This window comes from Elephas maximus, chromosome 24, assembly GCF_024166365.1.
Source record: "Elephas maximus indicus isolate mEleMax1 chromosome 24, mEleMax1 primary haplotype, whole genome shotgun sequence".
In the NCBI taxonomy this organism is placed as follows: domain Eukaryota; kingdom Metazoa; phylum Chordata; class Mammalia; order Proboscidea; family Elephantidae; genus Elephas; species Elephas maximus.
This window is the reverse complement of record NC_064842.1, coordinates 26658600-26671882: the sequence shown is the minus strand read 5'-3', so window position 1 is coordinate 26671882 and position 13283 is coordinate 26658600. Positions and strand designations below refer to the sequence as shown.

The window sequence follows — 13283 nt, the reverse complement described above, 5'->3', positions numbered from 1 at the left end:
TGGTGACTCAGCAAGATCAGTGTTAGCAAGGCAGTCACTTGGTAGTTACTATCCACGGCATCTGAATGTGCTTTGCCGTTCAACTTTGAGGCTTCTGGGTGACCCCCAGCTTGTTTAGCTTCCATAACCAGATCCAAATTTCAACCTGAGTAGTATGCCATTAGTTTGATAATGCCTTAAATGTGCTTGTTTGGTGTTTGATGACAGTCCTGTGAGAAAGACCCTCCCCTCCCCTCTGGCCCCGTATTTGGTTTATGTGATCCTTTGTATCTCTTCCAAAGTAAGTAAACCTAAATATCACATATCCACACTCCTACATGGGTAAGTTTGTGGTTTGCTAATATATAACATAACCCAGGATTGTGAAAAACATCAGAATGATGTCACGGATTGGGTGTTATTATTTAAATCCAGCAAATAAGTGTTGGGCATGTATATTAACTTACCTAGACTTGCCACTTGTGGGGCTTCTCAATGGATGTACGTTTACATACTGGTATGCAATAATTTCTACATCTTTATGATTCTAATGTATTTGCTTCTAAAGTATGTGTATGCCATTTAGTTCAATTATTGATTGATGTCTTTGCTGGGGGGAGAAAAACAATATTTGTTTGGTTTAGAATCCTTTTCTCAAGGTTAATTGCTTTAATAAGTTGTATTCATTAATGAATGGAAATGTATGTATGTACAGTGAAACTGTAAATATATCCATGAATAGAAACAGAAGTATTTAGCTATCAACCTTTCTATCTAGATACATAGATATTTCTTCTTTCCATTCATAGATATATTTGATATTCCCAAGTCTTGCATTTACCATCAGACTTGGTCAAGGAATTACATGTTTAAACATGAAAGGAGTTGAGAATAAATGTTATCAAAATTATAAAGCATGAGTTGGTTAATTACCTTTCCCTATAGTGGATATTGGTAAAATTTAGAATGTTACATACACCATGAATATTAGTATTACAACTCATAGTGACCCTATAAGACAGAGTAGAACTGCCCTGTAGGGTTTCAAGGAGCAGCTGGTGGATTCAAACTGCAGACTTTTTGGTTAGCAGTCTGAGCTCTTAACCACTGTGCCACCAGGGCTTCACTAGCACATTAGTTGTATGAAATTAATTAAAATTTTCAGTAAATTTAAAAAATATAACATGGAATTTCAGCAGCCTTTTTTCTCATTTTTGTTGTGGAAGAGAGAAGTAAAAACGGGAAAATAACTTGAAAGAAAATGGGAAAGAATGTATCTCTAAGCTTGTTGAGTCTAACTGTATCTTGATTTAGGTTTTGTGTGTATGTGTATGTAATCTTTTGCCTTCATCTTGGAATATATTTTAATAATTAATCTTTATACTATGTATGCAATTTATTATGATATTAACACATAATAACATTTGAATCAATGTAAGATGGGCAGATAAAACACAATGTGCTTGGCTTTTTTTAAGTTTTTCCTAAAGTATGGACAAAGAATGCTTTGTTAAAACCGTTTTAACAGCCGTGCATTGAATATGATCTAAACATTTGTAAGCTGTGAGTCAATTATGATGATGATGATTTTCTGAAAGTTCTGTGAAAATCAAGCTTTTTTTCTTTATTTTTCTTACAGTATTACAATTCCTGAAAAATTGGAATACTTCATTAACAAATATGCCGAACATTCCCATGACAAATGGTCAATGGACAAGGTAAAAGCTGGAGTCTCGCTTCCTAAATCGGTACTGTCGTGGTTTATGATGGGTCGCCATACAAATATTTCTGCCAGTCATAATTTTCCACTTCAGAGTGAGAGCATTACCAACATTAGGAAAGAGCATTTAATTACAATTTGCTAATATAATATTTACCAAGTTCCGCCATTAACGCAAGTATGATACACATATGAATACAGTATGTCATAAAAAGCACAATTGTAATATTTCAAAACATCTATGAATGAAATCATGAATATAGCTTCTAAACACATACAGGTTGTGGGAGTAAAATATAGCAGTCACCAGGAGCTCCAGGAGGTGACGTAGGCCTTTAGGGAAACCTTGGCTTTAGGTTTCTTTTTATATTAGATAAAATCTTTTTTTTAAAATAATCAGGGTTCTACTCTTCTATTTCATTTCTTACTAGCAAGAAGATCTACGGTTCACTAAAAATAGATTACGTTGGCCTGTTTTATTTGTGTTTTCAGGAAAAACCACTCAAAAAGCAGTAGCAACACCTGACATCGTTCCTACATATCATGAGATTTTCTAAAGGAAACATCGTGCTTGAGAATCATATTTGAATTGAGTCTAGTTTAAATTTAAGAGAGGATAATTAAAAAAGTTTTGTCAGAGAAATTGAGTTGAGATTCTCCAAGAATCTAAAATAAGCATGGTTAAATGAAAATCAAGGATGGTGAGACTTTGTCTCACATGCTTTGGACATGTTGTCAGGAGGGATCGGTCCCTTGGAGAAGGACATCATGCTTGGTAAAGTAGAGGGTCAGTGAAAAAGAGGAAGGCCCTGAACAAGATGGATGGATACAGTGGCTGCAACAATGGACTCAAACATAACAGTGATCATGAGGATGGTATAGGACCAGGCAGTGTTTCCTTCTGTTGTCCATAGGGTCACTGTGAGTCTGGAAGTGACTCGACCGCACCTAACAACAACAACAAGTGAAAATCCAAAAGCAAAGATCCCAAAAGATATCTATATGGAAACAGTATTCTCGGGCTAGTTTTCATATTCAGTCTCAGTCCTTGCACCGGCCAACCAGGCCCTTACCCCCTAAAAAACCCTGTTTTTGTTTTGATAAATGTGGTTCTTTGTTCAGTAATTGATTTACTCAGTAAACTAGAAAGAATTAATGATTTGTTTTATGTGTTAAGTACTGAGCTGGTAAGGGTAGTGACGGAGGAGAATTTTACTGGAGGGTAGTCCCAAATCAGGGCGACCACATGCACAAGGGAATAAAATGCTCCCTGGTCCTGAACCATCCTCATGATCAGTTGGGGATTGGACCGTTGTGATCCATAGGATTTTCACTGGCTGGTTTTTGGAAGTAGATCACAGGGCCTTTCTTCCTCGCCTTAGACTGGAAGCGCCACTGAAACCAGTTCAGTATCATCCCGATACGCAAGCATTCAATGACAAAAGAGTCATGAGGTTGCGTGAAGTTCATTGGCCGGGAACCAAACCTGGGTCTCCAGCATGGAAGGCGAGCATTCTATCAAAGACCCAACACTGCCCCCAGAACAAACATGCTGAGGTATAATTGGATGTAGGAATGAGCAAAACAGGTAGGGTTATTCAGGGGCCTTCTAAGACATATACCCCAGTTTTCCTATTTAAAATAAGTATTTCGTATACATTTGCCAAAGTAAGGTCCCAAGATGTGGCAGAATAAATACAGGGGCTTTGCATCACTATATCCTCTTAGGGACATGCCTATTGACATATCACAGATCTGCCTGTTTAAGGAAGATAAGGAGCTTTCATCTCTGGATTAAAAGATTTGTTTCCGACAATTGCTCAAAATAACATTGACTAGGTTGGAAGTTTTTATATTGACTTATGCTAGATAAAATTCAAACTTTAATCCTTGTTTTGGTTCATTTTTATGTTTATCAAACATACTTAAGCATATGCACACCTATACTCTGTAAAATTAATACATGTCGCATGATTTAAATTTTTTTTTCAGTTGGCAAATGGATGGATTTATGGAGAAGTATATTCAGATTCTTCTAAGGTTCAACCATTAATGAAACCATATAAGTTATTATCTGAAAAGGTGAGGGTTTTGTTTTTGTTGAATTTATATAGGTTTTTTAATGTTTTTCTTTTTGAAAAATGTTTTCTTTGTTGTATATTTTGTTTCTAAAATGTCTACTTTATATTTACTATTTTTACTTCAATTTGAAGGTTCCATTTTTTCTTATATTTTGTGTTTTTTTCTCCATTCCTATTTTCTCTCAGTATTTTGTTATTCTCTTCTCTACTTAATATTTTTTGGTTCGTTTTCAATTCCTATTTCTCTCCCATATTTTTAAGAACTTTAGAATGTAGTCTTATCATGCTAAAGAGCTTCCTGATGAGGGATACTGAAGTAATATTTTAGTATGCTTACTATTAACAAGTTTTCATATAAATTATTTCTGTGGGGGAAACAATTATCTTGACAAGTGAAGTGGAAAGACTTTTTCTAGCTTGTTGCTTAGAGGGAAGAGTTACTTCTCTCTTTATTCGGATGATAGAAAAGCCTTGACACACTTATGACCTAATCTTTCATTTTTTTCTAATTGAGCTTCTTGTTTCCAATTTCCACGTAAGCTATCAAGAAGCGGGAAGGAGCTTATCCTCCATGGTGTAGTATTGTAGGACCCTTCTTAGCACCATTAGTCAAACTAGATCTCAACTCACGCTCTGCTTTTCAGAATTCTTACTCCCTCCCCCTGCCTTTTTTTTTTTTTTTTTAAATAAACAATGCCAATTGAATTTTGAAAAGGTGAAGGCAGTCTATTTCAGAAGAAAAAATTAAATTTTTTTTTAAATTTTCATTTAGGATCATAATATTCCATTGGGTTTTTGTTTTTTTTCCTCTCCCTCTAGGAAAAAGAAATTTATCGCTGGCCAATCAAAGAATCTTTAAAAACTATGCTGGCTTGGGGCTGGAGAATTGAAAGAACCCGGGAGGGAGACAGTATGGCTCTTTATAACCGGACTCGTCGTATTTCTCAAACAAGCCAGGTGAGAATCACAGGGATGAATCTACTGTTTATGTTATTTTAAAAGTAATTTTAATCTTTTAATTCATCATTGGATTTTTCAAAAGAAATAAATCAAAAATTCTGAAGACAACCATAACGTGGAGACATGAAAAAACTAAGTTGTTTTTTCTTTCGTTCTAAGTGAGGTTATATCACGATGACTGAAGGAAGTGGAGTTTACATATCAGGTCTTCCTTTTCCAGGCTGGCATATAAAGGAACAACCAAGTGTAAGGTCCTGGAGTCTTAGTAAAGGTGGCAAGAGTAAGGCAGAGCCTTGCCCCGGAGAAGCTAGGGTTCAATAAGGGAACCAAATACCAATTATTAAAATTTAGTTACAAGCTTACTTGGTCTGCTTACCTTTGGCACGTCCATTTCTTCTGGTAGCTAAACATGTCAGTATCCCTTTCCTGACCGCTTAACTCCTGAGTTTGGCTTAGGCAAAACGTTGTGTTTACAGTTACTATTTATGCAGATAATCTTTTCGAAGCAAAAAATAGGGGTACTAAAAGCATATGTTTCACATGGCTTGTATTTAAAATACACCTCTCAAAGTTTTGATTTGGGCATATTTAATATAAATCTTTATATTTTTAATTTTTAATATAAAAATCTCCTACATAAATATCATGTGGGTAATAGCTGGAAGCATATTTACTTGTTTTTCGTGTATTTACCAAAAAAACCCAAATCCATTGCCGCTGAGTCGATTCTGACTCATAGCAACCCTGTAGGACAGAGTAGAACTGCCCCGTAGGGTTTCTCAGTAGCGGCTGGTGAATTCAAATTGCTGACCTTTTTTATTAGCAGCCATAGCTCTTAATCACTCTGCCACCAGGGCTCACATAGACACATATTCCTAACTCAATTAATTTTTGTTTTCATCCGTTTTGAGAAATATTGAGCACAGACTGCATACTAGGCAATAGGAATACAAAGATAAAATCTAGTTCTGATCCTAATGACTCACAAACTGAGCTCAGAGAAAATCAAATTAAACCTACTACAACATAGTACAATAAGTGTTAAATTAGTGGTACCTACAAGGTACTACAGACACCAGAAGAAGGAGTGATTTTTTTCCCCAGTAAGATGGGTAGGGAGTAAGGACATTACTACCTAATGGAGGTGACCTTCAGCTTTGCCATAATAGATAAGGTGGGTTCTCTTTTTGCCCTTAATAGCAAAAATTATATGCTCTATTTAAAATTGTATGGCCGTATATATTTTCCCCTCCTTTACTTCCCCTACCCCGTTAGCTCCTATTATGAGTTTCGTTGTATATGAAGCCTTCAATAGATTGTAGTCACCGACACGGGTGAAATCATCTCTCAAGTCTTACCAGTTTTTAGAGAGATACATGTGATTTATGATACGCATGCTAAAACTACCTGTGATGCTTCAGAATATTAGGTGGTACTTAAGGCAGAGGCCTAGTGATAGGTTAAGAGGGAGGGTCTGGAGTTAGGCCTACCCAGCTGCTGTTGAGGTGATTCTGACGCATGGAGACCTCATTTGGATCAGAGTAGAGCTGTGCTGGTAAGATTTTTAACGGCCGATGTTTTAGAAGTAGATCACCACACCTTTCACCAGAGACGCCTCTGGTTCGTCTCGAACCTCCGACGGTCCCATCAGCAGCTGAGCTGTATTAATCATCTGCACCAACCGTGGACTCCTAGGGTTTAAGTCCTGGGACCGCCACTTTCTAGAGATGTAGCTTTGTGCATGTTACTTGCTCTCTCTTTGAGTCCAGTAAATGTTAACTGTGGTTATTTTTGTTTATTTATTTATTTATTTTTTGTTAATGCCAGAGAGCATTTCATTAATGGTGAATAAAAGAATGTATTTGTGTTTATAGTACTGTGGCCTGTAAGTAGCAATTTTTGAAAGAATATTTCTATCAGCATTAGGAATGAGGAGCAAAATCCAACAAATGCCGCAAATATATTTATAATCCTTGTCATTGTTTTCACCCAAAGGTGAAAGGGGCAGGGACTGGAAGGCAGGAGGGAACAGGAAGGCTGGCAATAGGGAACCCAGGGTTGAGAAGGGAGAGCGTTGACATGTTGTGGGGTTGTTAACCAGTGTCATACAATAATGTTTGTATTGACTGTTTGATGAGAAACTAGTTTGTTCTGTAAACCTTCATCTAAAGTACAATAAAAAAAAAAGGGGAAAAAAGTTAAGATAGAATGCTGTTTCTTAATTACTAACCTTACAGTATTTCTCAAGTATCATTTTAATAAAACACATCCACATTCCACAGTTGCCCAACTTCTTAATGTCTTTTTTTCTCTCTAATACTGGTTTCCCATGTGATAGTAAAGATCTTTTCTATTATGTTATAGGTAACCTCTTTTGAATAAATTCAGGAACAATTTTTATGGCATTAGTTATAGTAAGGACTATAATGGATGAATTGAGATCACTTGTTGAAGTCATTCTGAAGCCTGATGTTCTCAGCTTTCCTGTAGCGGGCTCGTCACTCTCCTCCGTTGGCGGAAGTGACCTGTAGTTAATGCCACGAGACCTGGCACATCGTGCCTGGATTGAAATCCTGGCCTTGCCACTGACGAGCTAGGTCTGTGAGCTTAGCCAAACTGGTTAATCTCTCTAAGTCTCAGTTTTCTCATCTCAAAAATGAGGCTGATAAGAGCATCTACACTGAAAGATCATTGTGAAGATAAACATACTACTTACAAATTATTTTAAAGTGTGATTGGCCTACGTTTCAATAAATGTTAGCCATAGTTATTACCATTATTATTTTTATGTGAATCATAACATTATTAATGTCTTTTTTTTTTTTTTACTATGATCACCAATTGAGGACATGAATTCTGATCTTAAGAGGCTTACCACTCCATTAGGGTTTTGTAATTTGCACATTTAAGACAAGATAAGAACACAGACATTGCCAATAAGAATTTCACAGAATCTACAATGAGCATATAAGTGCTGACAGAAAAGTGCTGAGAAGCTGGTTGCTGTTGTTCTTAGCTGCTGTCGGGTAGATTCTGATTCATGGCAACCCCATATGTGCAGAGCAGAACTGCACCATAGGATTTCCAAGGCTGTGACCTTTTGGAAACAGATTGCCAGACCTGTCTTTGGAGCTCCCTGGGTGGGTTCGAACCTCTAGCCTTTTGGCTGATAGTTGAGCACTTAACTGTTTGCTCCACCCAGGGACTGCAAACAATTAATACAAAATCTACAAAAATTTTTGCTTTCGTGGAGCTTACATTCTAATGGGGGAAGGAAACAAAAGATGTAATCAATAAATTGTATATGATATTAGAATACGATAAACACTATGGGAGAGAGGAAAGGCCTGCGGATCTACTTCTGAAAAACCAGCCATTGAAAACCCTATGGAGCACAGTTCTATTCTGACACACAAGGGGTCAGTCACCATGAGTCGGACTCAGCTGGATGGCAACTGGTCTAAATGGGTAGACTTTGGCTCTCCATTCTTGGTGGTGATCACTATAGTCCATATGAAAGGAGGACATGTCTGACAATCTCAGACACTTTTAGGCTCTCTACGATTATTTATTTCCCTCCCAGTTCCAATTTTTTATCCTATATCTGTTTTTAAATATCACCAATGTAAGATAAAAAAAAATATTTAAACAAATAAAAACCAAGCTTATAACCTGGGAGTAGGAGGGAGATGGGAGTGAAAATTTTGAGAAAGTAAATGACCCACTTAGAACTAATACAGAGGCTGGTAGAGAGGATTGATTTATTCTTGGCTTCAGCAAATATTTACTGAGCACTTAGTACGTTGCAGGCATTAGTGTAAGTTTTTCAGGTCAACAAAATCTACAAATTTTTTTTCTCTCGTTGAGCTATTTTAATGGGGGAAGGAAACAGTAGGTATAATCAGTAAATTGTACAAGATGTTAGAATATGATAAACACTATGGGAAAAAGGAAATACAGCATGGAAAGGCAGGTTGGGGTGTAAAGGTAGGGGGTTAATGGTGTTTGGAATGTCAGGTGTAGTTTTATGTAGGGTTGTCATGTCAGGGTAGATGTTAATGAGAAGATAACCTGCACAAAGGCCTGGGAAGAGTTAATAAAAATATAAATAAATAAAGGATATAAATAAAAGGTAATGAAGGTGGTAATAAAGGATATAAATTTCAGTTATATAAAGAGCATAGTCTAAGCAAATATTAATACTAAAAATTCTATTTTAGATACAAAGCTATTGATATCAACTCTATTCATTTATTCAACAGAATTTGTGGAGACTCGAATATTGTTTTTCATCAGTTTTAAGATACAGTCAGCCATATTTTAATATCTCTGACATTGGGAATCATCCTAACATTTGACCCACAAAGACTTTTGTAAATGCTAGTCTCTTTGATTAATATTTACAAATATTTGAGGTAGAGTGAATTTAATTCAGCCCATTAGGATGCAAGGTACTCAGGGATAAAATGGTCCTTTGCCTAAGGTAATGTTTCATAATACTGAGTCTATTAGTCAAATTCTGCTTATTAACTTTCGGGATCGTCAGTCTCTAAGAAATTGCGATATTCAGTCATAAATAATTGTCAGGCACACAGATATAATTTAATATGTTCTCAAAATCATTTTGTGTAGAACTTGTCAGTTTTATCTGAAAAAACATTATGTTTGCTGACTTACCTGCCATTTATTTTTTCACTAATACCTAAAGTATCTCTTACGTCTCTCCCTACTTGGTGTTTTCACAAGACACTGTTTTTCACATAAACCCTTTGCGCCATCTAGGTTTCCATAGATATCACCCATGGCTATAGCCCCCGAGCCATCGACATGAGCAATGTTACCCTCTCCAGAGATCTGCATGTAAGTACTACCAACTATTAAAAATATTCTCCAAGTTTCATTTTTAAAAGCCATACTGTATAGCACTTCCCTGCATTTATTTTGTAACATGCATTGTTTGAATGTGATCATATGGAGTTTATAGATTATGTCCCTAACTTTTTAGTACTATAAAAGTTTATATAACTTTTCTAGAATTTTCCTTCCAAATTACATAGTCTCTGTAAAGATAGTATTCATTTTAAAACCCTCATGTGTAATTAAATAGCTTGGTGTGAGAAGAGAATAAATCTTAATGATTTATTTAAAGTGATCAAGGATCACTTTAATTAATTATTAAGCAATAGATATTTTAAGTTGCTTGTCCCAGGAAGCTGATGACATTTTACTTGCCACATCCACAGTTTTATCAGTTATTCTTTGTTACTAACGAAATGGCTGATCTGAGTGATAGAGAAAAAGCTTGTTGCCAGAAAACAAGTTAACAGGTTGGTAGGGTGTGATCAAACCATGGTTAATATTATTCCAAAAGAAATAAGGATGTCAATATAAAATCTCTGTATTGTTAATTTGTTATTGTTCTTGTATTAGTGTATTAAAATGACATAGTAAATAAATAAAATGACGTAGTAAACTTAAAAAATCAAGAGTGAAAAGAATCTTAGAAGTAACCTTATTAAAATCCAGAAGATCACAGGGAGATTCAAGTGACTTAGTCGAGTTTATTCCCCTTGCCTGGGGCAGAGATTAATCTAGAAGTCAAGTGTTTGGCTCCCTCTTTACATTTATGGTTGATTAGGTTTAGATCACCTTTTAAAGCTTTAGAAATTAAAAAAAGAACTTGTAAAATAAATATTTTTTGTCTATTGCCATTTTTAAGTTTTTGTTATTGAATTAATATAATGTCTTTAAACATTATAGTCATGAGCATTCCGTCAATGTAAGAGCACGGAATCCCCTCTGTTGTTTACCCGTTGCCATCTAGTCGATTCCGATTCATAAGCGACCTCATAGGACAGAGTAGAACTGCCCCTTAGGGTTTCTAAGGCTGTAATCTTTATGGAAATGGACTGCCACATCTTTCTCCTGTGGAGCAGCTAGTGGGTTTGAACCAATGACCTTTCAATTAGCGGCCGAGTGTGTAATCACTGAGCCTCCAGAGCTCCTTTCTGCTGTTTACTACCGTGTAATTTGTCAAATTATTAAAATTCTCTGGGATTCAGATTCCAAATAAAAGAGCTGTACTTTTCTTTTTTGGATGCACTTTACCACTAACACTGTATGCTTTTATTAATTTAAAATATGTTTTGCCCTTACATTTTGGAAAGCAATGTTACCCTTTTTTAACTCAATAAAATATAACCTGGTTGCTAAATATTTTATTCATTTAAGGCTATGGCAGAAATGATGGCTGAGAACTACCATAATATATGGGCCAAGAAAAAGAAAATGGAACTGGAGTCCAAAGGTAATATTTTCTAGAAACCTTTATTAGAAAAATCAGAGTCCAACTACAGAAGTATATGACAGAGTCCAACTACAGAAGTATATGATATGGATTAAAACAATTAGTCTTTTTAGCAGAAGAGTTCATTATACTGTTATTTTGTAAGAATGGTTCCGATATGTCCATGACAGATCCAAGGTGGAGAGGCTTTAATTTCCTCGCTCCTAGTGTGTATTTGTTTGTTCCTTTGGCAGCCCACAGCATATCCAACGTTCTTCACCAACGCCACGGTTCAAACACATCACTTCTTGTCTTTTTTATTGTCTGGTTTTTACATGCATAAGAGGCATTTGAAAAGACCATGGCTTAGGTTGGGCGCACCTTAGTCATCAAAGTGACATCTTTGCTTTTTTAAATGTTAGCCACAGCGAAGTGTCTATATCCTTGTTTCAGAACTATGACTCTCTCGTGCCCATTTTAACATGTGTAGGTATTTTCTTCCTAACATCCTAGGTGTTCTCTTAACTTACTTAGCCCTCCCTTGCTGGCTCCCATCCCAGCTTAAATATATCTCTTATCTCATCCCTTTCTGTGTCCCGTCTCAGCCTCTCTGTTTTTCAAAGTCTAGTGATGATATCGTTTCTTACATGCTTTCGTGTGCTCTCTTCTCCTGTTCGTTTCTTAAAATATTAAAATAACCTCATATTAGTCATTTTTCAAATCTTTTCTTAGAATTACTTGCATAAATATTTTTTGATTGAACATGTCCCACACTGATTATCTCTTTGTTATTTATTCAACATTAGTCTATACACACATGGTTGATAACATAGATGTGTGTATGCTGTCTTTAAATACTTTCTATATAGGTTCCTTTTCCCCAACCAGAATATAATCTCCTCAAGTTCAGGACCACAATCCTTATTTCTTTTGTAATCCTTATTGTAGCATTCTGAGCATCAGTAAACCCTTTATTCATCATTGGACTTGGTAAAAATATCCAAGGAGATAATTTTGAAGAGTGGGGGTAATTTCATGGTGGAAGGCAGAGTTTTGATATTGAAGGATAGTACTAGATATCAGACTCTAGGAAACAGGGGAACACACACGAGGGTTGTTCTCCGTTCCACAGAGGGGAAAGGAGAAGACTCCATATACCAAAATGGCGTATTCCAAAATCTGACCGACGGCTAGGCCTACTGTTCTAGAAACACTCCATAAATGTCTGTTAAATGATTGATTGGTTTGTTGACCTGCTAGCTGGATAGCTAATAAGTCATAGAGTTTTGCTTAGTGGAGTTCTTGAAGGAACATTGCCCACATGACTCTTGAACAAAATTGCGTTTTGTTACATTAGCAGATAATGTGAAAAAACAAAATCTTTTCCTTTTTTTTTTTTTGCAATTTGTTCATTCACTGTGGTTGAGTGAAAAAATGAGAAGTAATAAGGGCATGTCTTACTACTGATTTTCTAAATAGGTATGCTAGAAGATCATCATTGGTTTTAATTTCTGGGCCAGCCATTTAGATATCCCAGGTTCAGGGTTTTCTTTAAGGCACGCCACTCTTAACGAGACATCCACACCTCTGTACCCAGCTTGTGTTTGTCCAAACTCATACTGATACTTGGGAGACAAACATAGTTACAGTAGGTGAGATTAGCCCTCACAGTCTTTAATTATTCTTTTGACTCCATCATATTCTTCTCCTTTTAAAGAAGAAGAGAATTGTTTAGGACCAAAATGGCAGACCAATATGAAAAGCGTTGACATACACAATGCTGGATCTTGGATTTTGGGTTATTGAGACTAACGAATAGAGAAGTGAATCTTGAAAAGAAAAGGCTGGAGATGGTGTATAATTTTAGAACAGAAGCTACATGTCTTTTTTGAAATTTGTTCTTTCACCCGTGACTTAGACAGTGCTTAGGATCCTTACAGCCAACACATGCTCTGCCATTTCTTCTCTGCCAAAGAGTTCTGGGTGGGATTGTGGGGAATTTCTTTCTGGAATTCCCTTAGCAGTTGTATTTCAGGGCCTGTTGCCGTCCTGTGTCTTAGTGTGTATGTATGTGTATGTGTGTGTGTATGAGACAGAAAGAGAGAGGGACAGAGAGATAGAGAACTGAGGAGAACATTACTGATAGAGAGATTGAGAGTCAGCTGGACATGGAGACATCTAAAGCAGTCAGTGCTCAACTCCACAGTTTTGTTTCCCTCTCACCCTGATCTCTTTTATCATCCATCCTGCATCTATT

The 13283-nt window shown here is 36.2% G+C and overlaps 1 protein-coding gene across 6 annotated transcripts in view; it reads left to right on the top strand.

Moving 5' to 3' along the window:
• Window positions 1-13283, top strand: part of RYR2 (ryanodine receptor 2) — a 750192-nt gene that overhangs the window by 570510 nt on the left and 166399 nt on the right. For all 6 annotated transcript variants that reach the window (XM_049868553.1, XM_049868552.1, XM_049868551.1 and 3 more), the window contains 5 exons: window positions 1619-1697; window positions 3692-3781; window positions 4600-4737; window positions 9523-9600; window positions 10972-11047. In XM_049868553.1, the coding sequence (XP_049724510.1) occupies window positions 1619-1697; window positions 3692-3781; window positions 4600-4737; window positions 9523-9600; window positions 10972-11047 (461 nt within the window). The remainder of the gene's footprint in view (window positions 1-1618; window positions 1698-3691; window positions 3782-4599; window positions 4738-9522; window positions 9601-10971; window positions 11048-13283) is intronic.